Source organism: Mus musculus, chromosome 14, assembly GCF_000001635.26.
Source record: "Mus musculus strain C57BL/6J chromosome 14, GRCm38.p6 C57BL/6J".
In the NCBI taxonomy this organism is placed as follows: Eukaryota; Metazoa; Chordata; class Mammalia; order Rodentia; family Muridae; genus Mus; species Mus musculus.
The window spans coordinates 8,212,448-8,238,305 of NC_000080.6; the positions used below are offsets into that span (position 1 = coordinate 8,212,448).

The 25,858-nt window shown below is 43.9% G+C and overlaps 2 protein-coding genes across 7 annotated transcripts in view; one reads left to right on the forward strand and one right to left on the reverse strand.

Moving 5' to 3' along the window:
- Positions 1-1,633: 1,633 nt before the first annotated feature.
- Positions 1,634-11,140, forward strand: Kctd6 (potassium channel tetramerisation domain containing 6). Of its 4 annotated transcripts, none has more exons than NM_027782.3 (3): positions 1,634-1,895; positions 7,704-7,773; positions 9,740-11,123. In NM_027782.3, the coding sequence occupies exons 2-3, from the start codon at positions 7,747-7,749 to the stop codon at positions 10,424-10,426; spliced, it is 714 nt and encodes a 237-aa protein (NP_082058.1). In that variant the 5' UTR covers positions 1,634-1,895; positions 7,704-7,746; the 3' UTR covers positions 10,427-11,123. The 4 variants fall into 4 exon arrangements, with proteins under 4 accessions (NP_082058.1, NP_001292865.1, XP_006518168.1 ...); NM_001305936.1 differs by lacking the exon at positions 1,634-1,895 and adding an exon at positions 2,055-3,661; XM_006518105.3 differs by lacking the exon at positions 1,634-1,895 and adding an exon at positions 3,668-6,464 and having other exon boundaries at positions 9,740-11,140.
- Positions 11,141-13,063: 1,923 nt separating this feature from the next.
- The window catches only part of Acox2 (acyl-Coenzyme A oxidase 2, branched chain), a 33,509-nt gene continuing 20,714 nt past the window's right edge, over positions 13,064-25,858 (reverse strand). For 2 of the 3 annotated variants that reach the window (NM_053115.2, NM_001161667.1), the window contains exons 14-15: positions 17,712-17,844; positions 13,064-13,381 (exon numbers count right to left, since the gene is read on the reverse strand). In NM_053115.2, coding sequence (NP_444345.2) covers positions 13,319-13,381; positions 17,712-17,844 — 196 coding nt within the window. In that variant the 3' untranslated portion in view covers positions 13,064-13,318. The remainder of the gene's footprint in view (positions 13,382-17,711; positions 17,845-25,858) is intronic. The other variant, XM_006518108.4, reaches the window with a different exon arrangement.

Consider the following 25,858-nt stretch of genomic DNA (forward strand, 5'->3'; position numbering starts at 1 on the left):
GGTACTGTATGTATTAAAATCAACATTGGGGTCCTGTATGTATGATTTTGTGTCCTGATTTGCAGGAGCATATTCCCATATTCTTTTTAAAAAGATTTATTTATTATTATACATAAGTACACTTTAGCTGACTTCAGACATACCGGAAGAGGGCATCAGATCCCATTACAGATGGTTGTGAGCCACCATGTGGTTTCTGGGATTTGAACTCAGGACCTTCGGAAGAGCAGTCAGTGCTCTTACCCGCTGAGCCATTTCTCCAGCCCTATTCCCATATTCTTAATTAGTTTGTATCCTTGCTTAGATGTCAATGTAGCCGTCCATTGTGTTGAAGTCCACATTGCTTATTTAACCTATCAATTTGATTTTTGGAGAAAAAATAGAATATTAGATGATGATCATACATATAAAAACTAGATTTCAGAACCACCTCACAAACATGCAGATGTGTAAACCAGGTAAGTTTCTGTTTTGTTCTTTTGAGAAAGGGTCTCGTTATGTAGCCTCATCTGTCCTAGAGACTAGCTATGTGGGCCAGGCTAACCTAGAGCTCACAAGAGACCCACATGCCACTGCCTCTAAGTGCTGGCATTAAGGATGTGCACTACTTTTACTATGCCTGGCCCAGGTGAGTTTCTAAGGCCAGTGGCTTTTCACCCATGTAGAAGTGGATTGAGATCTGGCTAGCTAGAAGTGGTGGCTTTTGCATCTTGTCTATGCATGGAATCCAATTAGCCCTGCAGCCTTGATGTCCTTCCTGAAGGGACATTACCCTTGCCAGTCCCATCCAGACTAAGATCCTCAGAGGTATTACACAGGATGACGTTAGTTAGCTCTGCCCTTCTAACTGGCTGCTCTTCTCTGCCTAAAAGGCTGGATCGGTGGTCCCTCTAAGCCATTACTTTACAGAATGGCCTGCCTTAATATATAAGGCCAGGAGTCTTATATATTAATACATTAATAATATTAACTACATTATTATGTATATATTAATATAATATAATTACATCAATATTAATAACATTAAATGTATACTAATATTTTATATATATCAGATCGTCACATCTTCCCTTATTCTCCAAGGCAGCCTTCTTTTTTTTGTTGTTGTTTTTTCAAGACAGGGTTTCTCTGTGTAGCCTTGGCTGTCCTGGAACTCACTTTGTAGACCAGGCTGGCCTCGAACTCAGAAATCCACCTGCCTCTGCCTCCGGAGTTCTGGCGTATGCCACCAAGCCCGGCCAAGGCAGCCTTCTTATTGGACCGCTCTCACCAGGATTCGAACTTGTCTTGTGTGTGTCTACTGGCTGCTTTTTTGAGTCTTGAGACGCGCCTCGGTCTGGGTGGCTGCTCTTCTCTCTAAGCCCTGCATGCGATGAGGTCTATCGACTTAGTGAAAACAGCTGAGGAGAAACAGTTGCGGAGAAGGAGTCCTGGGCAAGCAGGGAAGAGACTGCTGGCGGCCAGGAGGAGAGGCTGAAAGCGGAGGGGGAGTTAGGGGCGTGGCCTGGGCGGAGCTCCGCGCGGGAGTCCTGGGCGGGGCGGGGATAGGAACGGGACGGAGGCGGGGCTTCGGGACTGCTGCAGAGCCCGCCTGACCACGCCGCCCCGGCAGCGCCCAGAGTGCCCGCGGCGATCCGGCTTCCCGGCCTTCGCCCCGCGCCGCCGATAGGGGGCGTCCGCGTTCTCGGCGCCGCGACTCTGCTGAGAAGGCGCCGCCCGCGCCGGGCAGCTGGAGCCGCAACTCCGGGCTCCGGCTCACTCGTCCCCTCTGCCGCCGCCGCCGCCGCCGCCGCCACCGCCGCCGCTGCCGCCGCGGGGCGCGGGCTCGCTCGTCCCCGCGCTCGCGCTCTCGGGCCGCCGGCGTCTCCCGGCCGGGTCGCCTCCGCGCTCGTGCAGTGAGTGGGGCGCGAGCGGGGCCTGCGGGCCGGGGCTGCGGGAAGTCGGGCTGAGGAGAACGGCGGGTGGCGGCCGCGCGTCCCCGGGCTGGCACGAGCCCGCGGCGGGGCCTGGGCGGGGAAATCGGGGACGCGCGGCCGCCTCGGGCTTTGGGCTCCGGCTCGGGTTCGGGGCTCGGTGCGCGTGGCCGGCCGGGCTTGGCTTGCGGGAGACCGCGGAGTAGGGACCAGCGGGCTCTGCGGGGCAAAGGGTTGGTGTTTTGGGGAGTGGTGTTTATTAGCCGCCACTGCCCTAGTTTAAAGCTCTGCTTTTTGGGTTTTGTGCACAAATTGCAGCTTTTTACCGGAATTTTGGGATGTCACGGCGATTTAGTGCTGGGTGTTAAGAGGTGATCCTTGGCGAGGTCGTGGGGAGCCCCTGCAGCACCTGCTGGGCGATGGCAGCGGAGGCTGTGTCTGGGGGTGGGACGGGGAAACGAAACGTGACTGAGATCCTGTTTGGATATTCTGCTGAAGTTGTCATGTTTCTGTTCTGTACACCAGTACATACAGCAAGTTGATAAACCTGGTTTCAGGATTTCGTGATGCAGACAAATAGACCGATGTGACCTGGTTTAGCTAAGAATGTCTGGGATAGCCCAAACAACCTGCTCCAATGTACCCCCCTTGGCAGGCTCATCTTTTTCGCTGTTGCAGATATTCTAGTATGGGAATAATGGTGGGGTATTACAGGCCCAAAGCCAGAAGTGTTTCAAAAGAGTAAAGATCTAAGTAGGTAGGGTGGGAGAATCACCCTTTGGATGAAAACCAGGAGCCCACACGGATTCTTAGTTTTTTGTAATACCGTAGGTAGAAAGATGGCCATAGAATTTGAAAATTTTTAAAGTGTATTTTAGCTGAAGCAATAGCGTGGAAAGCAGTCTTATGGTCACTCCTATGATCCATCGTCGCATCCTGGATTTTAATAGTTGGGGTCTATTTTAAACGGAACACGTATGTGTGTCTTCTGCTTTATCTTGAGACAACCCTGAGTCATGCTTTCTAGAAGTCCCGAGAGCTCACGTGTCTGTTTGTCTCTGCGAACGCTGGACATCATTTTACCTTTAGTTTTTCTCACGGCAACTGCGGTGGGATCTCCGGGAAAGGAGGGCCAGGGACGGGACAGAGTGGGAACACAGATTGGTCCTAACCTGCATGTTCGCCCACCGTGTCTGACTTACCTATTTAAATTTTGGTGATGCTGCGAGTAGTAAAGGGCGGTCTACTCAGGTTCTCACAGCCCTCTGCTGGCATGCTGCACGTGAATCCAGAGCGCCACTCCTCACTGCCCTGTCGGCCAGTTTTACCTCCATTGTGTTTAAACGGTGTGGTTACTTTTGGGAAGGTCATAATACCCATTTTGGTGGAAACTGAGGGAAAGTAGAATTTTATGATTTGTGACTCTGACAGCACTTAAGCTGGAGAGTATATATTCTTCTGGTTTGATACTGTCAGAAGATTCATAATTTCTTGTAGGACTTTCTCCCTTTTTGCCTACATTTCCTTTCTTCTAGCCCACGAGGTTGAGAGAGGGGTTTAGTTAGTGGTAATTTAGCTTTATAATCCCATTATCCTTGTGCGCTCGCTACTTGTGCTGGCCTGTATGTGGATGTTAACTCCGAAGACGCCAGGAGATGCCACTGAACCAATTACTATAAAAAGTATTTCACTTTCAAACTCCCACGTTCCCAAGAACAGAGAAACTCAGTACAAAGGCAGCTTGGAAGGTAAGTATAGGTGGAGAGAGAAAATTTACCGGTCTTCATTTTGGGATGGCAGACACAAAGGTTTCAGTAGAAAAGCACTTGGAAGGGCTACCCAGAAAGCGTGGGAAGGCAGTGACTACAGTTGTATCATTACATTTTCTAATCCGAGGTTAGCATTACGGCATATAGACTGTTACAGGGGAGGAGGACTTTTGCTCTGGAGCGTCTTACTCAATAGCAGAAGTAAGTCTAGAATGTTTGTGCTGTCTTATCATAACCCCCACTGTAGCTTTGCTGTGGTAAGGAGGGTTCTCACAGGTTAAGTTGTTAACTTCCTGGAGTGTGCATTCTTCAGATTTGCTAGGGTCAGTAAATTAGTAACTTCTTTTCAGGCTTCTAGAAATTCTTCAGAATATGTTTTTCTTAACTACCTGCTAACATACTATCAGATTTTACACATTAGTTACAATGACCTTTGAAGTTCAAGCAAGCATGATAGTCTTTAGGACCATAATTTTTTTTTTTTTTTGAATCAAAGGTCAGGTATTTTCAGGTAAACCGATTTTACAAGTCAGAAAGCCTTTCTTTGAACTTTATAGTCGTTGGTTGTAGCCATGACTCTAAGAAAGATCTTTCGTAAGGGAAAGTCACTTAAAGGAATCTTATGAGGAAACATTTCACCTTGGCCTGCTTGATGCCCCCTTGGAGGCCTTCTGTCGCCTGGCTTGTTCTCATTAAGCCCTCCACTGGAGGAGGTTGTGCCGGATGGGAGAGAAGATGAAAGGGAAATGAATTGTTAGCGTCCCTGGAGAACGATGAGGTGGAAGAAGCTGAAGCTACTTCTGGGTTGTGTTTATTGTATCCACCCCTGAGATGTTCTTGGCAGGCATCAGTTCAGAGTCCGGCTGTTGGATAGGCTAGAATCTTGCCCCTCTTGTCTCTCTAGTTGCGTCTCTGTTTATGTTTACAAGGAACACATACCAATTTTAAATCAATCAAGACTACTCCCATTTTGACTTTATTGGTGATCAATTTAGTACAATATTTTAAATAGATTTTGCTAGCTTATATTGGAAGTGACTAGTATTTTATTTTGATGTATTTTATGTATAACTATAAGGTCTTGAAGTGCTTTTTAAGAAACCTGGGCTTGTCCAGGAGGTAGTGGCACATGCCTTTAATTCCAGCATTCCAGGAGGCAGAGGCAGATAAATCTCTGAGTTCTGAGTTCAAGGTTAGCTTGGTCTACAGAGCGAGTTTCAGGACAGTTAAGGCTATACAGAGAAACCCTGTCCCCTTTTCCCCACTCCCCCGCCCCCCAAAAAAAGAAGAAAGGAAGGAATCTGGGCTTGGATCATGGAGCTAACTCCTTAGTAAAGATGTACGTCATTGCCTGTGCATCCCACTAGCCCCCAGCCATATATATTCACATACATATACACATTCCCATGACTGCTGTCCTAGATTAGTAAGCTTGAGCTTTGTTATATGTGTGTAGCCAGACCTTGGCTTTTGCTGTAGAAGAGATTCAGAAACATCTAACTTTTTTGATTGTTTGTGTGGATGATTGCATAAGACGTTACCGTGTTTTGATTTAGGCATGAAGACATAAATGTGAAAGGTTAGTACTGGCATAAGAGCTGTCTGATTTTTTTTTCCTTGTGTTTTGGGCTTCCATTCTTCATTAGTCATTTGAATGTTCATGAACTAGGATTCTTTCTGTCGCTTAAGATGGAACAGCAGCCATTATTGGCGCTAATGAGTAGGTTACTGCCATTTTTATTTAGTGGTAGGAATTTTTACGGGCTCATTATGACTAGCCTGAGTTTTTGTTAAATTGTAAATAAAGTGGTAGGTGGATAGGATTAATAGTTGGTTATGGGAAGTCTTAAATGGATGCTTTTCAATTGTTTGGTTTTTGGATTCTGTTCTTTGAATTTCTACTTCAAGAGGGCGCTTTTGTAAAAATCTAGACTAGGAGTCAGCAAACACAAGTTATTGTTCAGGTACTCCCCAGATGTGGGGCTGTGAGCAAGTCTTGTGGTCTATCCTGCCTCTTTATTTTATAACTCTATACATGCATGCGTGCGTGCGTGCGTGCGTGCGTGCGTGCGTGTGTGTGTGTGTGTGTGTGTGTGTGTGCGCTTACAAGCAGAAAGGCTGTTCCATCCCTGCCTATTTAAATTGTTGCTCGATTCTAGAGTCTCTTCTCAGGCTAGGCACTTTTTCTTTTAGCATTTCACTTTTCAGGCTCTTTGCCAAAGCCCTCCGTTTTCTCCCTGGGAGTCTAGATCTCTTCCTCCTGAGAGCGCCTCCTGTCTGCCCTGTTCTGTAGCTCTTTGGAGTTATACTGTGGACTTGGGCTGTTGCCTGTTGCCTTCCTTTGTAGACTGAAAGCTCCACGAGGGTCAGGTTATGCTTCCTTATTCCTGTGTATCTAGATTTTACCTGGGCTCCCTTGCCCCGTGATAGTGGGTGGACCTTACATACATCTTGGCTGACTGACTATTGAGGCAGTTGGGAAAGAAGACGCCGAGTCTTGGGAAGTGCCTTTAATTCACTCCATTGTTGATGTGGTGTTATCTATAACTGAACCCACACCTGGGTAAGGCCCATTTCTTCCGTTTCTATCATTTGGGGTTTGTGGAGTAAGTCAGAGGGATGAAAAGGTATCCCAGTGGCTTTCCATTGGTTCTGTCTCACCATAGTACTCAGGCCCGTCCATCCGCCTGCAGCCAGCTGCCTGGAGTGGAGAAAGGCAGCCGCCGACTGAAGGCTTCTCCCGGCCACATTTTCGCTCGTTTGCTTTGAAGAATTTGTAAAGGTAGAGAAATAGCTGCTGCAGCTCTGATTTCAGCCCCTGCTGTGCTATGCAAATGTTCTCTACATGCCTGAGTGACCTTTTGAGAAAGAGCCTTTGTGATCTCCTGTAGCCAGGGCTTGTTCTTGTTCTGGAAACAGGGGCCAGATTCCTCTAAAAGTGGGATAAATGGATCTTCAAAGACCACATACAAAGCTAGTGACTTTTCTAGTGAATACCAGCATGTCCATGTTTCTTGCCTTCTTTGCTGGCGATTTTGAAATCTGCTCTGCAGTTTGCTAGCAGGTTGATTTGGGGACTAGCGTGTAAGAGAGGGAACTGAGGGAACTCATGAAAGCAGTTCAGTAGCTGGACAACTGCTGGCATGCCCTTGAATTGTAGATAAAAACAGATTGAAGCCGGCATCATTAGTACACAGGCATTTGCCAGTGGCCTAAAACTGTCTCTCCATGGTGCTGGCTGAGTGACCCTCAGCCAGCCCTGTAAGGTTTTTTTTTTTTTTTTTTGGTCTCAAATTGTGCCTTAACAGCTTGTCATTTAAATTGGTTTCTGTTTGTTTTTATTTACAAAGAGAAATACTTCATTATTAAAAGCCTGATTGATTTTTTTAATATTATAAGATAATAATATTCTGGTGTGTTTCCTTTGGAAAACGACTGTTACTTTTGGAGCTCATGATTTTAAATGCTTTTACTGAGATGTTTAGTTTATACAGCTGGCATGCCGATCCAAAGGAGTTTCCCTCCTTTTCCCTTACATGACCTTTTTGATGAAGATCAAAAATTGATTATGAACGTCATAGACCTAATCATGAGGTTCTCTGAAAATGTAAAAATTACATCTCTGGGGGAGTGACAAAATTTGTAAGTTTTTTTATGACACTTATTTTGTGTGTGTGAATGGGAGTGAGTGTGGACTCAGAGGACACGTGTGGAAATCAATTTTCTCTTTCCACCGTGAAGGGTCAGGCAAGCGGCTTTACCTGCCGAGCCCGCCTTCGTGTCAGCCCAGATGACAGAATTTGAATGATGTCTTCGTCTCCTTGAGTGTAGGCTAGTTCTTTGTGCCTGGTGGGCTCCCGAGGTAAGGACAGAGCACGGCCTGGCTTTCTTTCCACATCTTTGGCCAGCAGGTTCCAGTTGACCGTATACGAGGAGTTTTTGTGAGGTTTGGCTAACTACACTTGGCAGAACAGCCTTTTTTCTCTATTTCACGGTGGTGATGTGTTTGCTCTTCTTCCAGAGTTCCCTGGCTCCTGAGCTCTGAGGACGCAGTGCTGGAGCAGATGGATAATGGGGACTGGGGCTATATGGTGAGTGCTTCTTTACTTTAAGGCTGGCAAGCAATTTTGATGTCTTTCTCTTCTCGCATTCATAGGCGTATCTTAAAAGGATGAAAACTATGAATTTGCCCAGCGTTATCTAATTTCTGTAGATGTCCTTGAAGAAGAGCATTTTTATTTGGCTTGACGTTTTAGTGGAGGACTCAATGGATATTCTCCAAATAACTTTATTATTATTATTATTATTATTATTATTATTATTATTATTATGTGGGGGGAAGCAGTGCGTGCAGTGCCCTTAGAGGCCAGAAGAGGGCGTCTGATCCCCTGGAGCTGCTGTGAGCCACCCGAATGCAGCTCAGGTCCACTGTACTAGCCCGTGGCTTTTAACTCCTGACATCTCTCCTGCTCCCCTAGTAACTATTGGCAATCACTAATTTCAGATACACCACGATGTTTCAGTCTTTGCTGTATATTGCTTTTTAAATTCTCTTTTCATGGGATGGTGATGCTTAAAGGGCCTATGGATAATGGAATGAAGACTTCTTCATTGTAGTAAAGGGATTACTAGTTAGACAGTGTTTCTCCTCACATGGGTCCATGCCTCCCTGTTTTCTTCTTTATCTGGTAAGACATATTTTACTTTCTTAGTACCTGAAGGCCATTCCTTGTTTTTTCTTAAATAGGGTTTCTAAAGCTGAAGGTATGTTATTTTGAGAAGCTTGCTTCTCAGAATTAAAGGTCAGATTACAACCTGAATGTTGTAAAAATGAATACACAGTCAGATATGACAGTTTAAAGCTGCTCCCAGCCCTTTGACATGTGGTAGTTTGTTTGGGGCTAGAAGATGAGCTAGATTGGGTTCACCAAACCATGTATTTTTTAATCTAGTGTTTACAACTTAGTCCCTGGGCGTGGTGACACAGGCCTGTAATACAGCACCGGGGATAGGCAGGAGGTGTGTGTTTCTAGCCTGCTTTATCTATATAGTAAGATGCTGTCACAACAACAACTGCAACAACAGCAGCCAGAAAAGAAGAAACTGTTGCTTCCAGAAAAAAATTACTCAGATTGATTTTAAACAAATTTTTGTTTCTAAAATACATTTGGGTGTGGAGACAGGGGTCAGCAGTTAAGAGCACTTACGCTCTTACAGAGGACCTGGGTTTGGTTCCTAGCTCCTACTCAATGCCTCACAACCGTCCCTAACTCTCAGTTCCTAGAGCCATACCCTTGGTACAAATGAGGTACACACACGTGCACACAGGCAGCACACTCATATAAGAGACATGAATATATATATATATATCTACACACACACACACACACATATATATATATATATGTATATATGTATATTTTCCACAGCTGGGTGTGACAGTATACACCTGTGGTCTTAGCACTGTCCTAGCAGTGGGACAGAGGCAGGAGAATCAGGAATTCTAGACCATCCTTAGCTACACAATGAGTGTGAGGCCAGCCTAAGTTATGTGAAACACTGTCTCAAAAAAAAAAAAAAAAAGTTAGATCTTCTGACTCCTTTGAGGAGAAAAACCCAACACAATTCCTAAATTAATTATTGTTACATTATCAGATTATTTTTATATTCTAGCTTATGTTAAATTTTTAAAAACTGACGGTTTTGCCAAGGGTGGTGGCACACACCTTTAATCCCAGCACTAGGGAAGTAGAAGCAGGCAGATTGACCCAAAAAGCTCTTCAGATGCTGGACTTCACTGTATGACACTAAAGGTCACACCTGGTAGACTTATAGGAAACTTTTGAAGGATTGGATTTATTCTGTTTGAAACCAAATATTGAAGCCCTTCTCTTGGGTGGGTTTTATCATTGGAAGTAAAGCCGTTTAGTCCCCTTGTGCTGCCAGATATATTAGCTTGAAAGGGTGTTATGCTTTGCTTGTTAATACTGATTTTCTTAATTTGTTAGTTAAGATTTTAAGGTTTCAGGTAATTAATTGGATTTTTAAAAATTGCAGATGAGTGACCCAGTCACATTAAATGTAGGTGGACACTTGTACACGACATCGCTTACCACGTTGACACGCTACCCGGATTCTATGCTTGGAGCTATGTTTGGGGGTGACTTCCCCACAGCCCGAGACCCTCAAGGCAATTACTTCATTGATCGAGACGGACCGCTCTTCCGCTATGTCCTTAACTTCCTACGGACTTCAGAACTGACACTCCCCCTGGACTTTAAGGAGTTTGATCTGCTTCGGAAAGAGGCTGATTTCTACCAGATCGAACCCTTGATTCAGTGTCTCAATGACCCCAGGCCTCTGTATCCTATGGATACTTTTGAAGAAGTCGTAGAGCTGTCTAGCACTCGGAAGCTTTCTAAATATTCCAATCCGGTGGCCGTCATCATCACCCAGTTAACCATCACCACAAAGGTCCACTCCTTACTCGAAGGCATCTCAAACTATTTCACCAAGTGGAATAAGCACATGATGGACACCAGAGACTGCCAGGTCTCCTTCACCTTTGGACCGTGCGATTACCACCAGGAAGTCTCTCTCCGGGTCCATCTGATGGAGTACATCACGAAGCAAGGTTTCACGATCCGCAATACTCGGGTGCATCACATGAGCGAGCGGGCCAATGAGAACACAGTAGAGCACAACTGGACTTTCTGTAGACTGGCCCGCAAGACGGACGACTGACTGCTGGCCAGCCCTCAGAGAACTTCCTGCAAGCTCACGTTTTGGGACATGGAAGAGACTGTTGTTGGGTTTTAGTGTGGGCCCTCTTTTTTTTTTTAATTTTTTGATTCAGTCTTTGTATTTATTTGAAGGCATTGAGGACCAGAAGGAAGTTTTGTGTGTGAGCAGTCTCCTCCCTGTTTTGTTCCCAAGTATGCATGTGCCTGTTCCGAGTCTCTAGAAACCTTTTTTATAAAAAGAGATCTGAAAATCATTATGGTATATAATCTACCCTTAACAGTGATAAAATGATTTCTGAGAACGTGGTTCCTGACTCGACTGGAAGGCTAAAAACAGGAATAAAAGATTAAAGAGGGTATTCATGATGTCTTTGAGAAAAATCAGAATATCATGTAGGGCGACCTAGTTTCCAGACCAGTAGGCAGTATTGTGGTGTTAAAGGAAGACTGGCCCAGTCATCTGAGGGTACTTGTTAAGGACTGCTTTCTACAGTTTTGACAACTGTTTCTTTCTATGCATATAAATCAAGCAACCAAATATCTGTAGCCATGGAAATGTCTGACTAGAAATATTTATATTGGATTCTCAATACAAAATGTCCCTGTGGTAGAAACCTTATGCCTGGTACAGTTTCATTCCCAAGGTACTGTCTACCAGGAAAGAAAAATCTAATAAAAAATGGAATATGAATATTAAAGGTTGTATTTATTGCTATATAAGGGGAAAATCATATTCTTCATTGAAAGTATGCATCCTTTATGTCCCAATTAAAGTGCTTATAGCACATTTGTGATAGGGTTGACAGGACTCTGTGGGACATTAGATTGTACTTTATAAAGCCAGCTGTGTAACCAGAGATAAGCGGGTTTGTCTAAAGAGTGCAACCCTGTTTTCAGATCGGGTTTACAGTGAATATTACAGTTTTCAATTGTCACAGCTATGGATGTGACTCATTCCAGTTTGTGCTGTGCGTGAGGACAAAGTGACTCCCACCATTTCCCCCTCAGGAATTGTGGTAGCTGCAAGTGTGTGTTATGACAGGTAAGTCCCATCCTGAGAAATCAATCAGAAAGAAGGCTCAGAAAGGCTTGGGGAGGGTGTGCCCATCATCTGCTTATTTCATTGTCGTCACCGCTTTCAGAGTCGATGTGATTCTGTTGCTTGAAAGCTACAGGAAGGAGCGTGTTAATCATGAGAGACTTTCTGGTTTGTGAGCATTGCATAGCAACTTCCCTGTTTTAGGGCAGTCGTAGACCTCTGCGGTTTCACTCTAGGGAAGACACGACACCCTTTTCCTCTTCTCTGTGAGGCTGTTCCAAGATTATTTCTTTGGAAATTTAAGATCTGATAAATTACCACCCCACCCCCAACCCCATACAAACAGCAACACCACCACAGAAACTCAAAACTACCTCACCTTCAAACTAGGATACCTTAATGTTATTGGCAGGTTGCTTTGGTATATTGATGAACTGGTGAGAAGAGATAACCCTCTCTATATTCTATATTGGAATATATGCTCCAATTGTAAACTAATAAAGGGTTTCCTAAATAAAGACTCTAATTAGTCATGTGCTGTGGAGTCAGCTAAAATCATCATGAAGAAGATAATTTGGGTTTGGAACTGTTGTGGAGCGGGGCTGGGGGGAATGGCTCTTGGTGCTTTGCACAGGACTGGAATTTGGCTCCCAGGACCAACATTAATGCTTACAACCACTTGTAACCACAACTCCAGGTAATTTGTGACACCTCTGACTTATGTATGTGTGTGCATGGTGTACACACACGCTTATGCATGCGTGTGTGTACACCATGCACACACATACACAGACATACACATATCCACACACTTAAAAATACTTTTTAAAGTTGTGGAACTAGGAGTAATATTCACTCCAAGTTTGTGAAAAAGGCAAACTTAGGAGTTCCCTTCCTTGTCCCCTTTCTCACCAAAGGGAAGTTTGCTTTTGGTAATTTTCTCTGGCTTACTAAGTATTAGGCAAATGATTGCTTGAATGAACAAAAGCAAGCAGCAGGATTTTCAGGGTTTGTTTTTTCCCTCAGTCCTAGGAGTTGACCAGGGCCCTGTTTTATGTTAGGCAAGTGTTCTGTCACTTAGCTGCAGACCGTGTCAGAACTGCTCTATGTTGTGTAATTAAAAATGAAATGAAAAACATAGCTTGGCTGTATTTAGGCATATTGAGTAATTCTGTCTCTTTATGAAATCTTAGTTTTTACTGCAGAATCGTTGAGTTAAAAAAAATGGTGTGCTACATGCTGAGCACCTATATTTGATTTAGATTATAGCATACTCAGGCACCTTTGAAGGGCTACATGTGTGTAGATTATAGCATACCCAGGCACCTTTGAAGGGCTGTGTGTGTGTAGATTATAGCATACCCAGGCACCTTTGAAGGGCTGTGTGTGTGTAGATTATAGCATACCCAGGCACCTTTGAAGGGCTGTGTGTGTGTAGATTATAGCATACCCAGGCACCTTTGAAGGGCTGGTGCATGTGTGTCCCTGTAAAGACTAGAGGAAGCTAAAAGTATGTGTAGGCCACAGGGTAGCTTGGTGGTAGAGTGCCTGCTGACATCTTTCTGACCTTTCAGCCCCAGCATCCCCCTACAACACAAGTAGTTACTAACAAGTTTATTAGCTTTTGCTGTATTTAAAGCAAAATTCTAGCATTTAGCCAAATACGTACTACAAACAGACAAGGGAAAGTTTCAGATGTACTCAGTAGCAGAATAATATGATGAACATCCTTTCATGTACCAGTTTACTCGCTGATCTGAACAAGCCGCACGCCACCCCGTGCTTTAAATTCTTTATATGCATATGTGCCATAGGAAGGCCATGGTGCTGCTTGGTCCTGAATCCTTTGGCTTTTCACAGCTTGGGTTTCCAGCTTTGCATCAGTGGTCTAATATACTTCTTATAGGCAGGGTTCTCCTGTGTTTATGAGAAGTACATTATTAAAAGAACACTTTTAGAATTAATGACTTCATTTTCAAATTAAGCACTTCACCTTTAAAGAGTAACATTACCTAAGAGTTTTAATTTTTCAGATTATTTTTGAAAGTAACGGTGTGAACATATGGCAAACTCTTTTCCAGAAAGCATCCTTCCGTAGGCAGATTTTGTACCTGCAGGTGACTGATTAAGAGAAAACCCTACAGCTTCTTCTTCTTCACTTTTGGAATGTAATACGAATAAAAGCCTTTTACCATTTGAGGGTCTTTGAAATTGAACATGAATCACAAAGCAAGGAACCACAAAGTAGAATCAGGCAATATTCTGTGTCAGAATAGTCTTTCCCATCATTTTCTGTTTTCTTTCTTATATATGCCGCTTCTAAGTGTCTTTCTCTTGTTGGTCTGGTTTTTTTCTTTTTTCTCTCTTCCCAGTTCTCCCCTTTTCTGCCCCCCTCCCCCACATCTACTAGGGCAGACCTCCGATGGCTATCAACCAAACAATCAAGTAAGGCAAGGCACCTCTCCTTGTATTTAGGCCGGGCAAATTAACCCAGAATGAGGGAAAGGGTCCTGAAAGCAGGCAGAAGTGTCAGCGACAGCCCCTGCTCCCACTCTTAGGAGTCCCACAAGAAGACCGAGCTACACAACTGTAACCTGTGCAGAGGGCCTAGGTCAGTCCATGAAGGCTCCCTGGTTGTCGGTTCAGTCTCTGTGAGTCCCTATGAGCCCAGGTTAGTTGATTCTGTGGGTTTTCTTGTGATCTTTCCCCTGCTTCTGCAGGATTCCCTGAGCTCTGCTTAATGTTTCTATCAGTTACTGGATGAAGCCTCTCTGATGACAATTACCAGTCTATGCATATAGCAGAATATCATTAGGCATTGTTTCATAGATTTTTTTTTTCCAGTCATGTGGTTCTATCCTAGGTCTCTGGGCTTTCCAGCCTCTGGGTCCTGGCCTTCCAAGCAGTGTCGGGACTGGGTTCCCTCTTGTTGCATGAGTCTCAGGTTGGACCAATTACTGGCCACTCCCACAGTTTCTGTACCACTTTACCCCAGCACATCTTGTAGGCAGGACAAATTGTAGGTTGAAGCTTATGTGGCTGGGCTGGTGTCCCAATCCCTCTACTGGAAGTCTTGCCTGGTTATTGGAGATGACCAGTTCAGGTTCTGTATCCCCCATTGCTAGGAGTCTTAGCTAAGGTCACCTTGTAGATTCCCGGGAGTTCCCATTGCGTTAGGTTTCTAGCTCATCCCTGAGAACCCCCCCTCCAATTCCAGTTGTTTCTCCCAGTGCTCTGTCCCTATATCCACCTGAAACCTGTCCCTTCTGATTCCTGTCCCCCACAGCGCCCCCACAGGGAAGTCAGACCTCACCCATCCAGCCCTTCTTGTTACTTAGCCTTTCTAGGTCTGTGGACTGTAGCGTGATTGTCGTTTACTTTACAGCTAGTATCCACTGGGTACCTCACTCAGGATGATTTTTTTTCTAGTTCCATCCATTTGACTGCAAATTTCATTATGTCATCGTTTCCTTCTCAGCCCATTTATCATTTATATATAGGAAGGCTACTCCCCCACCCCAGCTACTTTGCTGAAGATGTTTATCAGCTGTAGGAGTTTCCTGGTAGACTTTTTAGGGTCACTTATATATACTATCATGTCATACATATGATATGTATAATGTTATATATACTATCACATCAACTGCAAATAGTGACACTTTGACTTCTCCCTTTCCAACTTGTATCCCTTTGTCTCCTTTAGTTGTCTTATTGCTCTGCCAAAACTTCCTATATTGATTAGATATGGAGAGAGTTGACACCCTTGTCTCGTTTCTGATTCTAGTAGTCCTATTATTTTCTAATGCAGTGTCTCGAGTTCTTTTCTTCATAGCTAAACCCTAGTCTTCCATGCTATCTTCTTGTTTATTTCCTTTTGCTTATCCACAGTAAATCTTTGAGGTCCTTAACACAGGTCTACACCACTGTTTCTTCCATACCAGCATTGCACAGTAAATATTCTTTGAATGGATGAAGTAGATGTGCTTAACACTTCTCACTATTCCTTGGTCATGTTTTTACAATAGAATTATTGAGAGAAAAGAGTTTTTGCTGGGGTGTGGCTATGTACACATGTAATCCTGGCATTTGGAGGGTAGAAATTCAAGGCCAGCCTGTAATACACAAGACCCTCAGGCAAACACTAAAAAGGGGGAAGGTCCTTGGTTTGAAATGGCCCTGATGATTCCTCTTTGTTCCTTAGGAAATCACATGGATGTGATTTCACCTGGGGAGGGAGAGCCATCTGTGGCAGTTTTCTAGATCAATCAGAAAGCCAAAAGCAGGCATCACAGAATATATATATATACACATACATACATACATATACATACACTAGGGGAGCTGTTATGCTGTGTAGGGGGAAAGCTCAGCACAACCTGCTCCACACAGAAAGACTCCGTGGAGCTAAGACATACAGGGTAGGACGTAGCACTTCACTTCCGGCAGAGCACCAGAGAAATATAGTCCCACTTGTACTTTCATGTCCATAGAGCATGTTTCAACACAGCTGCTTGTTAAGTTAGCTAAAATATCTGTAATGCACCTTCTTCTATTATAAAAATGTCTGCTGCACCTCAGAATTACGGCAGATCAAAATTACTTAGACTTTAAAAATTTTGGGTGCTTTTCAAAGGAGCTGGAAGTGTAAGATCATGTGGCTATATATTAGCAGTCAACCAAGTATCATTTTGACTAAATGAAGTCAGAGTCATTTGTGACCTCACCTTCCTAAACTGTGCGTGTAAGAGGCATACTGTGGCACCTGTTACTATTAAGTAAGGCAGGCTGATGAGTGTGTGTGGCATCAGTATGCACTGCTGCTTCTGTGTCCTTATGTGGGCCATAAGAAGCTCCGTCCTTGGTCAAGTTGAAGGAAATAGAGTCAAAGGAACGGGATGAAGGGCATCATCAATTTACAGAGTCAGTCAGCGAGGTAGGGTAGCACATCTCATTTCTACAAACCTGCTATGGTTTCCAGACTAAAGACTTTAAGAATGAAGAAAAACAAGGTAGCCCACTTGAGTCTTTAGTGACCAGGAAGCATCTAGAGGAGAGGAGTGTTTTCCTGTGCTGCCAACTAAACAGGTCTGGGCTATGTGTCTCTGCATTTGCAGACAGGTGGACAGTGAGGGGCAATGGTTCTATGGAGTCCCAAAGGACACAAGTCTCTCTTGAGACCATGGGATGTAGGCTGGTTTGGGAAGAACTGCTTTGCTTTTGTGCCAGGATTTAAACATTAGCAAAGGCAGAGGTCTATAGTCATGCACTAGAAGTGGCTTAACTGTAAGGAGTAGTAAGTGGGTAAGGAAGTGGTTTCTGTTTCTTTGAGCTAAAACAATGTCTGCTTGTAGATGGTGCTTGACTGAGGTGGACTGGCCTTATATTCTGGAGGCCATTGTCTAAAGTTATGACTTTAGACAATAAAGTTAAGCTAAGCTCTGATGTGTGACAATACAAGCTGTCTAACAACACCTGGCGAAGTGTTAGTGAATGCCCAAGTATTGTCACTGAGCTCTCCGACAGCTTTCTGAAGTTGGACTAAAGAGAAAGTTTCACCATGTGAACAACGCTGTTTTATAGATTCTAATACACTCAGTGCTGTGAAACAGCTTGTGTGTGTGTGTGTGCCTATAGATAGCTAGACTCCTCATTGGGATTATCTGTGTAAAGCTGCTACTCACTATGGGCTTCCTGAATTCGAAGTGCAGTACCGACCGCTGGTCTTAGATTTGCCCAGTGAGGCTGGCATAGCTGGCATTCTTGTATTCCCTCCGAGGACAGTCTCATTACTATCCCCTTATGATGGCTGTGCTTTTCCTGCCCACTGACGGCAGTACCTCACATTTCTCCATCACCTCTACATGTGCACTTATCTACATAAAACAGAGCTAAAAGGCTGGCAGTAGGATGGTTTGGGCACTGCTGTGACTTATCTTAGTTTTGTTAATGTGAAAGCCAGCTTGCTGCTGTGTGTATATGCCTTTGGGTATGTCAAGCCACGATTTAGAAATGAGCCTTTCTCCTAATGCCCTTTCTATGTTTTGAGCTGTGCATTTTGCTGATTTCAGTTCCTGCCAGGCCACACCTCTGGTTTCTTTTATGTATTCTCCGGAAGTATTTGAAACAAATGTGCTATGCCAAGTGATTTTTCAGCTAAGCAGACTCGATTACAATGGGAAACATTGAGATGTGTTTACGCTTGTTCTTGGCTGTCTTACATAATTTATAATGGATTTCACTCCACTACCTGAGTATTGGCTGGGGACTTCTGAGCCCACTCAAACAGGCGTTGGTAGACGTGTCCGTCATAACAGCCAAGTGCAGAGTTTAAACAATGGTCCGAGAAGTCAAAAGCATCTGTTAACAAGATGGCGTCCTTCCTGAGAGAGGAAACAAATTGTGAGCATTTCACCTTGCTCTTAGGAATCTCGTCAACCCATAGGAAGTAATTAGGTGTTGAGTCATTATCGACTATTTAAACAATTCACCTTTTTATTTGGGTTTTACTTTTAATTAGGTATGTATCTGATAAAGAATCAAAGAGTTCTTTAAGGCTTGTTATCTAAAAACCAGGACTTGCCCAGTGAGCATAAAGTCTAGGGTCCCATCCCTAACACTGGGAAAAAAATAAATGAAGATATCCTACCTCCCTGTGTGCTGATTAGTTTTTATCAACTTGACACAAATTTGAGTCACTTGGGAAGAGGGAACCCCAGTTGAGGACATGCCTCCCTCAGATTGGCAGGTAGACATGAAGAAGAGTCCAGCCCACTGTGGAAGGTACCATCTCTGGTCAGGTACAGAATGGGCAATTGAGCAGTCCATGGGAGCAAGCCAGTAAGAAGCACTCCTCTATGGTCTCTTTTCAGTCTCTGCCTCCAGATTCCGCCTTGCACTCCTGCCTCAGCTTCCCTCAATGATGGACTGTAACTGAGAGCCAAATAAACCCTTCCCTCCCCAAACTGGATTTGGTCAGTGCTTTATTGCAGCAGAAAGCAGCTGGTACACCCAGCAACTCTATTCCAGTTTTCTTCTCCCCAGAGATGTTGCTAGTCTTTTAGCTGATACTTACACAGATATCTCCATGTATGTATGTATGTATGTATGTATGTATGTATTATGTATGTATGTATGTATGTATGTATGTATCCATTTGTCTGTCTGTCTATCTATCTATCTATCTATCTATCTATCTATCTATCTATCTATCTACCTACCTACCTACCTACCTACCTACCTACCTACCTATCTATATAAATTGCTAACAACTTCTTGATGCTTCAGTTTTAGCTGTTATCTGTTGATTATTATAAAAGCAAAGGTTTCCTTTTGGGGAGTAAGGGGATAGAATCTTATCATGCAGTCCAGGCTGTCCTAGAACTCTGTGCAGCCCAGGCTGGCCATACTCCTCTCCACGCCCTACCCCCCCACCCCCCCACCCCGAGCCCCAGCGCCTAACGGCTGGGATTGCAGGTCCCCTCCACACACTTGGCTGGGATTGCAGGTCCCCTCCACACACTTGGCTTCACAACTATCTCCTCAACCAGATGCTCTCTCCCCTTAGCCTTCCTGTCTCCTAATATAGTTGTGATTTTTGACAAGATTAATTAAAATTCAGTATTGACATTACGATGACTGTATGACATCAAAACATTCGAAGTGGCTAAGATAATATACCGAATTATATTTGTGGGTTTTATTTTTTTATTTTGTTTTGAGATAAGGTCTTGCTTAAGGTCTGGTTGGTCTGAACTTTCACATTGTTTTTGTCTTTTAAGACAGGGTCTCACTGCAGTTCTGGCTGGTCTAGAACTCATTATGTAGCTTTGGCTGGCTTTGAACTGTACACTACATGTGGAGAGTCAGCAGTCCTTCCACACACGTGGATCTTAGGCATCAAACTCACATCATCAGCCAAGGGATTGAACTCATGTCAGTATGGGCTTCAAATACCTTTGTCCATCAAGCCATCTGCTGGCTTTTAATCCTGTTTTGACAATAACTAATGAGCCTCCTGTTGTGGCAAGAGCTAATGAACTGTACTTCTTGTTTAATATCCCTTATAACCCTCGTGGTCTCATTTCTCTCTGTAATCAGTGGGAAGTCCATGGGCCGTTGTATTTTTCCCCCTAAAAATATATTCAGCAGTTTTTCTTCCTTATCATGCTGGTTTAGGCCAGTCCATTCCTTGTTTTCACTGGTTTTCTGCCACCACCTGTGTGATCATTTGTGTCTGGAAAGACCAGCTACACTGTTGTCCTCAGAGCTTAGATAAGCTGGGCCACAGCCATGCCACAGTCATGCCACAGTCATGCCACAGCCATGCCACAGTCATGCCACAGCCATGCCACAGCCATGCCACAGCCATGCCACAGTCATGCCACAGCCATGCCACAGTTATGCCGCAGCCATGCCATAGTCATGCTCCACTGCTCTGGCTCACTGATTCATTTGCCTTGTGGTTGTTTCACAGTCTCTTCCGTCTTCAAGTCTGCAGCATCCACCTCTTCCTTCCTTACCAGAGTGACTTTGCATCTGATCAAGTGGAAGTCGTAAGGGCTTTCCACAGGTTCCCACCTCTGAGCATAACACCGAGCCCCTGTTAGTACCAGTCATCTCTGCTCTCCTCCTTCGAGTCTACCCATTCCTTGGTCTGCTAGATGCTTTGAGCCCTTGCCTACTGGAGAACAATACTCCAGACAATACTTTCCCTTCCTGTGTAGTGTCACAAACTCCTCAGGGCCACTCCATCTCTGTAGACACTTGCTGTGATCTCCCTTAAGACAAGCTCTGGGGTGGCTGCAGACAGGGCTCAGTGGTTAACAGCACTTGCAGCTCTTGGTTTAGCTGATGGCACTCAGATGTGGCTCCCAACTGTAACTCCTCAGACAGTGCACCCATGTGGTGCACTTGCATATATGGAGGCATACTTGTAAAATTAAAAACTGAAATTTAAGCCGGGTGTGGCTAATTAACACCCAACTCTCACCTAAAATCAGACACTTAGGAAAGCCCTAAATCTGAAAGATGGAGAGCTCGAAAAATCAAGAACAAGACACCTTGAAGGATACAAATGAAGCTGCAGGGAAAAGAAAACTTAAAAACAGAAAAGAAACATTTTTTTTAAATCTTCAAAATCTTCAAAGAGCTAAGAAGGTCAAGACACTGCAGATATGAAATAAGATTTTTTAAAAAAATGCCAGTAACATCCAGAAAGTAGAAAAGGGATTCTGAAATTTAAAAAAAAAAAGATAATATAAATGAAATAAATGAAATTTGAAAACAAACATGCTTTTGCTCCCTCCTTCCCTTATCACCCCCCAGTCATGGCTCCTCTTTGACCTGAATTCAGGAGTATTTTGTTTGCTTCTGCCAGTCCTGCTCATTCTGACAAGGGCTGATCTAGTGTCAGCTTTAACCTCCAGCCCCTCACTGGAATAACTGTTGTTAGTCCCCTGATGTCTTTGGTGGGTCCTGACACTTCTCATTCGCTCACTCCTTGTTGACATCATCTCTCTCACAGCTTTTAAGCATGAGTCACATACCACTGAGATCTGTCTATCTGTCTAAACCTGGCCCTCCTGTAGCCTTCCCCTTTGTGATAAGTGGCCTGACTTCCTCTCTCTATCCTGTGCCCTATCTAAGTGTCAGCAAACCCTGCTCTGTTTTCAGAGCATGTCCAGATATTGTCCACTCCCACTGCATCAGCCATATGCACATTAAGTAAGTAAGTGATCTACTCTCAGAACTTAGCCCCAGCCCCTGCATTATATATACATTATATATATGTATATATGTATGTATGTATAATGGCTCAGTTGAGAAAATGCTTGAGGCTTGAGTTTGATTCCCAGAACTTATATAGGGGGTGGGGGAAGGCTAGGTGTTGTGTTGAACATTTATAATTTTAGGTAGATGGAGACAGGTAGATCACTAGGCCTCACTGTCCAGTCCATCTAGCCTGCTTGTGGGTTCTAGGACATGTACACACACATATATACATACAAAATGAAACAAACAACAAACACCCAAATTTAAAAAGCATGCATATGCATCTACATATATGTGTCTATCCCCCAGGCATGCATACACACACGTTAGGTTGTTTTGGGTTCTACTGAGTGTCCTGTGTTCTGTCCTCTCCCTTTGTCTTACTCTCCCCTCAGCTGTACTTCTCACCTCAGAGGTCCTGTATCTGGCTTCTAGGTAGTCAAGCCAAGCATGGTAGTGTCCTGCCTTGGTGATTTCTACATTGTGCTCAGCTTGGCAGATGAGTTTCCCAGTAGCATATGATTGGGGGGAAGGGTATGGGGGACTTTTGGGATAGCACTGGAAATGTAAATGAAGAAAATACCTAATAAAAAAATAAGAGAGAAAAAAAAAGAAACATTTGTTATTGATTGGTCTTCTTTTAAAAAATTATTGTCTTCCAACTCAATTCTTTGTAAAGTTAGAAAGAGCAATTCTTAGGCAGGCAGTGGTGGCGCACGCCTTTAATCCCAGCACTTGGGAGGCAGAGACAGGTGGATTTCTGAGTTCAAGGTCAGCCTGGTCTACAGAGTGAGTTCCAGGACAGCCGGACCTATACAGACAAACTCTGTCTCAAAAAACCAAAACAAAAAACCAAACCAAACCAAAAAACAAACAAACAAAAAGAGCAATTCTCAAATTCATTTGGAATAACAAAAAACCTAGGATAGGGAAAACTATTCTCAACAATAAAAGAACTTCTGGGGGAATCACCATGCCTGACCTCAAGCTGTACTACAGAAAAATAGTGATAAAAATTGCATGGTATTGGTACAGAGACAGGCAGGTAGATCAATGGAATAGAACTGAAGACCCAGAAATGAACCCACACACCTATGGTCACTTGATCTTTGACAAAGGAGCTAAAACCATCCAGTGGAAAAAAAGGCAGCATTTTCACCAAATGGTGCTGGCACAACTGGTGGTCAACATGTAGAAGACTACAAATTGATCCACTCTTATCTCCCTATACAAAGCTCATGGGCACAGGGGAAAAGTTCCTGAACAGAACACCAATGGTTTATGCTCTAAGGTCAAGAGTCAACAAATGGGACCTTATAAAATTGGAAAGCTTCTATAAAGCAAAGGACACTCTCAATAGGACAAAACAGCAACCAACAGATTGGGAAAAGATCTTTACCAGTCCTACATCTGATAGAGGGCTAACATCCAATATATACAAAGAACTCAAGAAGTTAGACTGCAGAGAACCAAATAACCCTATTTAAAAAATGGGGAACAGAGCTAAACAGAGAATTCTCAAGTAAGGAAACTCGAATGGCAGAGGAGCACCTAAAGAAATGTTCAACATTCTTAGTCATCAGGGAAATGCAAATCAAAATGACCCTGAGATTCCACACCAGTCAGAATGGCTAAGATCAAAAACTTAGGTGACAACAGATGCTGGCGAGGATGTGGAGAAAGAGAAACACTCCTCCATTGCTGGTGGGAATGCAAACTGGTACAACCTCTCTGGAAAACAGTCTGGCAGTTCCTCAGAAAATTGGACATAGTACTACCTGAGGACCCAGCTATACCATTCCTGGGCATATACCCAGAAGATGAACCAACATCATGTAATAAGGACACATTCTCCACTATCTCCACTATGTTCATATGTTCATAGCTATATCCTGTAATACACACACACACACACACACACATATATATTCCAGAAGCTGGAAACAATCCAGATGTCAATCTAGAGGAATGGATACAGAAAATGTGGTACATTTACACAATGGAATACTACTCTGCTATTAAAAACAATGACTTCGTGAAATTCGCAGGCAAATGGATGGAACTTGAAAATATCATCCCGAGTGAGGTAACCCAGTCACAAAAGAACACTCAAGGTATGCACTCACTGATAAGTGGATATTAGCCCAAAATTTCGGAATACCCAAGATACAATTCACAGATCATATGAAGCTCAAGAGGAAGGAAGAACAAAGTGTGGATGCTTCAGTGCTTCCTTGAAGGGGGAACAAAATACACACAGGAGGAAATATGGAGACAAAGTGTGGAGCAGAGAGTGAAGGAAAGGCCATCCAGAGACTGCCCCATCTGATCCATTCCATATACAGTCATCAAATCTGGACGCTATTGTGGTTGCCAAGAAGAGCTTGCTGATGGGAGCCTGATATGGCTGTCTCCTGAGAGGCACTGCCAGAGCCTGACAAATAAAGAGGCAGATGCTCGCGCCAACCATTGGACTGAGCACAGGGTTCCCAATGGAGGAGTTGGAGAAGAGACTGAAGGAGCTGAGGGGGTTTGCAGCCCTGTAAGGGGAGCAACAGTGTCAACTGACCAGACCCCTGGTCGCTCCCAGAAACTGGATCACTAACCAAATAGTACACAAATAGAGGGTCCCATGGCTCCAGCCGCATATGTGGCAGAAGATGGCCTTATTGGATATCAGTGGAAGGAGCAACCCTTGGGCCTGATGAGGTTCGATGCCCCAGTGTAGGGGAATACTAGGTCTGGAAGCTGGGAGTGGGTGGGTGGGTGGGTGAGCACCCTCATAGAGGTAGGGGGAGGAGGGATGGGATAGGGGCTTTCTGGAAGGGAAAGAGGATAACATTTGAAATGTAAATAAAGAAAATATCACCAAAAAACAAGTTGGGCTGTGGTGGCACATGGCTTTAATCCCAGCACTTGGGAGACAGAGGCAGGTGGATTTCTGAGTTTGAGGCCACCCTGGCCTACAGAGTGAGTTCCAGGACAGCCAGAGCTATACAGAGAAACCCTGTCTTGAAAAACAAAACAAAACAAACAAAAAACAAAAAAAAAAAACAAAAAAAAAGAAAAGAAAATATCCAATAAAAGGAAAAAAAGATAGAAAACAATTATTGCCTCTTTTGTCTCTGACTTTCTCTGGGATTGCCACAACTCCACCTTGAGCACAGGATTTAGCTCCATTCCATTTCCTGATGCCCCCTTTATCCTGAACTGCACATTTTGTGTTTTTTAACTTGCTCAGCTTGCTTTTATAAACTATAAATCTTTGTAAGAGTGAACACTAATAACCACAAAACAGAGTAAATACTAGGCTGTTTTGAAATTTCCTCTGCCAATGCCATTGATGAAAACTCTTCAATTTAGCCTCAGGTAGACTTTTCAGATAAGGGCTAAAACCAGCCACATATTGCCAAAATATCAAAAGAAAAATCTCTAAGCCACTACTAAAATTCTTCTCCTCTGAAATCTCCTAGCCAGGCCACAGTTCAAATCACTTTCAGCACCACTGTCTTCCATGTTCCTAGTGCTATGACCCACGAAGCACCACTGTCTTCCATGTTCCTAGTGCTGTGACCCATGAAGCCAAAGCTAATGCATCGCACTGCTTTTCTAACCCAAAGCTCTAAGATCCACATTCCTCTAAACAAAGCATGGTTAGGTCTATCGTAGCACAGCCCCAGTTCCTGGTACCAACTTTTGTCTTAGGGTTTCTAGTGCTGTGAAGAAACACTATGACCATGGCAACTCATAAAGGAAACATTTAATTGGGTCTGGCTTGCAGTTCAGAGATTTAGTCCGTTATCATCATGGTGGGAAGCATGGTCGTGGTCAGGCAGACATGGTGCTAGAATTCTAAATCTGGATTGGCAGGCAGCAGGAAGAGACTGAGCCACTGAGCCTGGGCTTGAGCTGAGACCTTAAAGCCTGCTCCCACACTGAAACACTTCCTCCAACAAAGCCACACCTACTCTAATAAGGCCACACCTCCTAATAGAGCCACTCCCTATGGACCAAGCATTCAAACATGAGTCTATGGGGACCATACCTATTTAAACCACCACAAAGGGCTGTCAGTTGGTAGAGTGCTTGCCCAGCATGTTCAAAGCCCTGGTTTCAAACCACAGCACCGAATAAAAACTGGTGCATTGGCCAATGCTGGTAATTCCAGATCCAGGAAGATGGAGGCATGGTGGTCAGAGGTTCAAGGCTATCCTTGGTTGTATAGCAAGTTGAAAGCCAGTCTGGGCTATATAATATACACTGTCTCAAAACAAATATATGTTTCATGTTTTTAACTGACGTTTCAGAAAGGTTCCAAAAATAAATGTATATGTTCAGTCTGACACCTTTACTCTGCAGTCCCTTAGTGGAGGTGTTTGGCAGGACTTAAAGTGCTAAAACTGAGCTGGGTCAATTCACTGGCCTCACAGTGGGAGATGGTTTTGGTGTCTCTTAGAATACTGTCCTGCCTTTGCTTTGTCATCTGAGGAGCTGGTGGCGAATGCAGTCCAAGATCTGTGATGCTCAATTGGTAAGTGCATGGTAAATTCTTGCATAATTACCCTGTAGTAAGAAAGGCAATTTAGGATCCATAATATAAGTACATCAATTTGTGGTTTCCAG

Bases quoted from the DNA above. Each gene is read 5' to 3' on its own strand.
- Kctd6 (NM_027782.3), top strand. From the start codon at position 7,747: ATGGATAATGGGGACTGGGGCTATATG. The intron at 7,774-9,739 runs GTGAGTGCTTCT...TAAAAATTGCAG, and splicing joins ATGGGGACTGGGGCTATATG to ATGAGTGACCCAGTCACATT.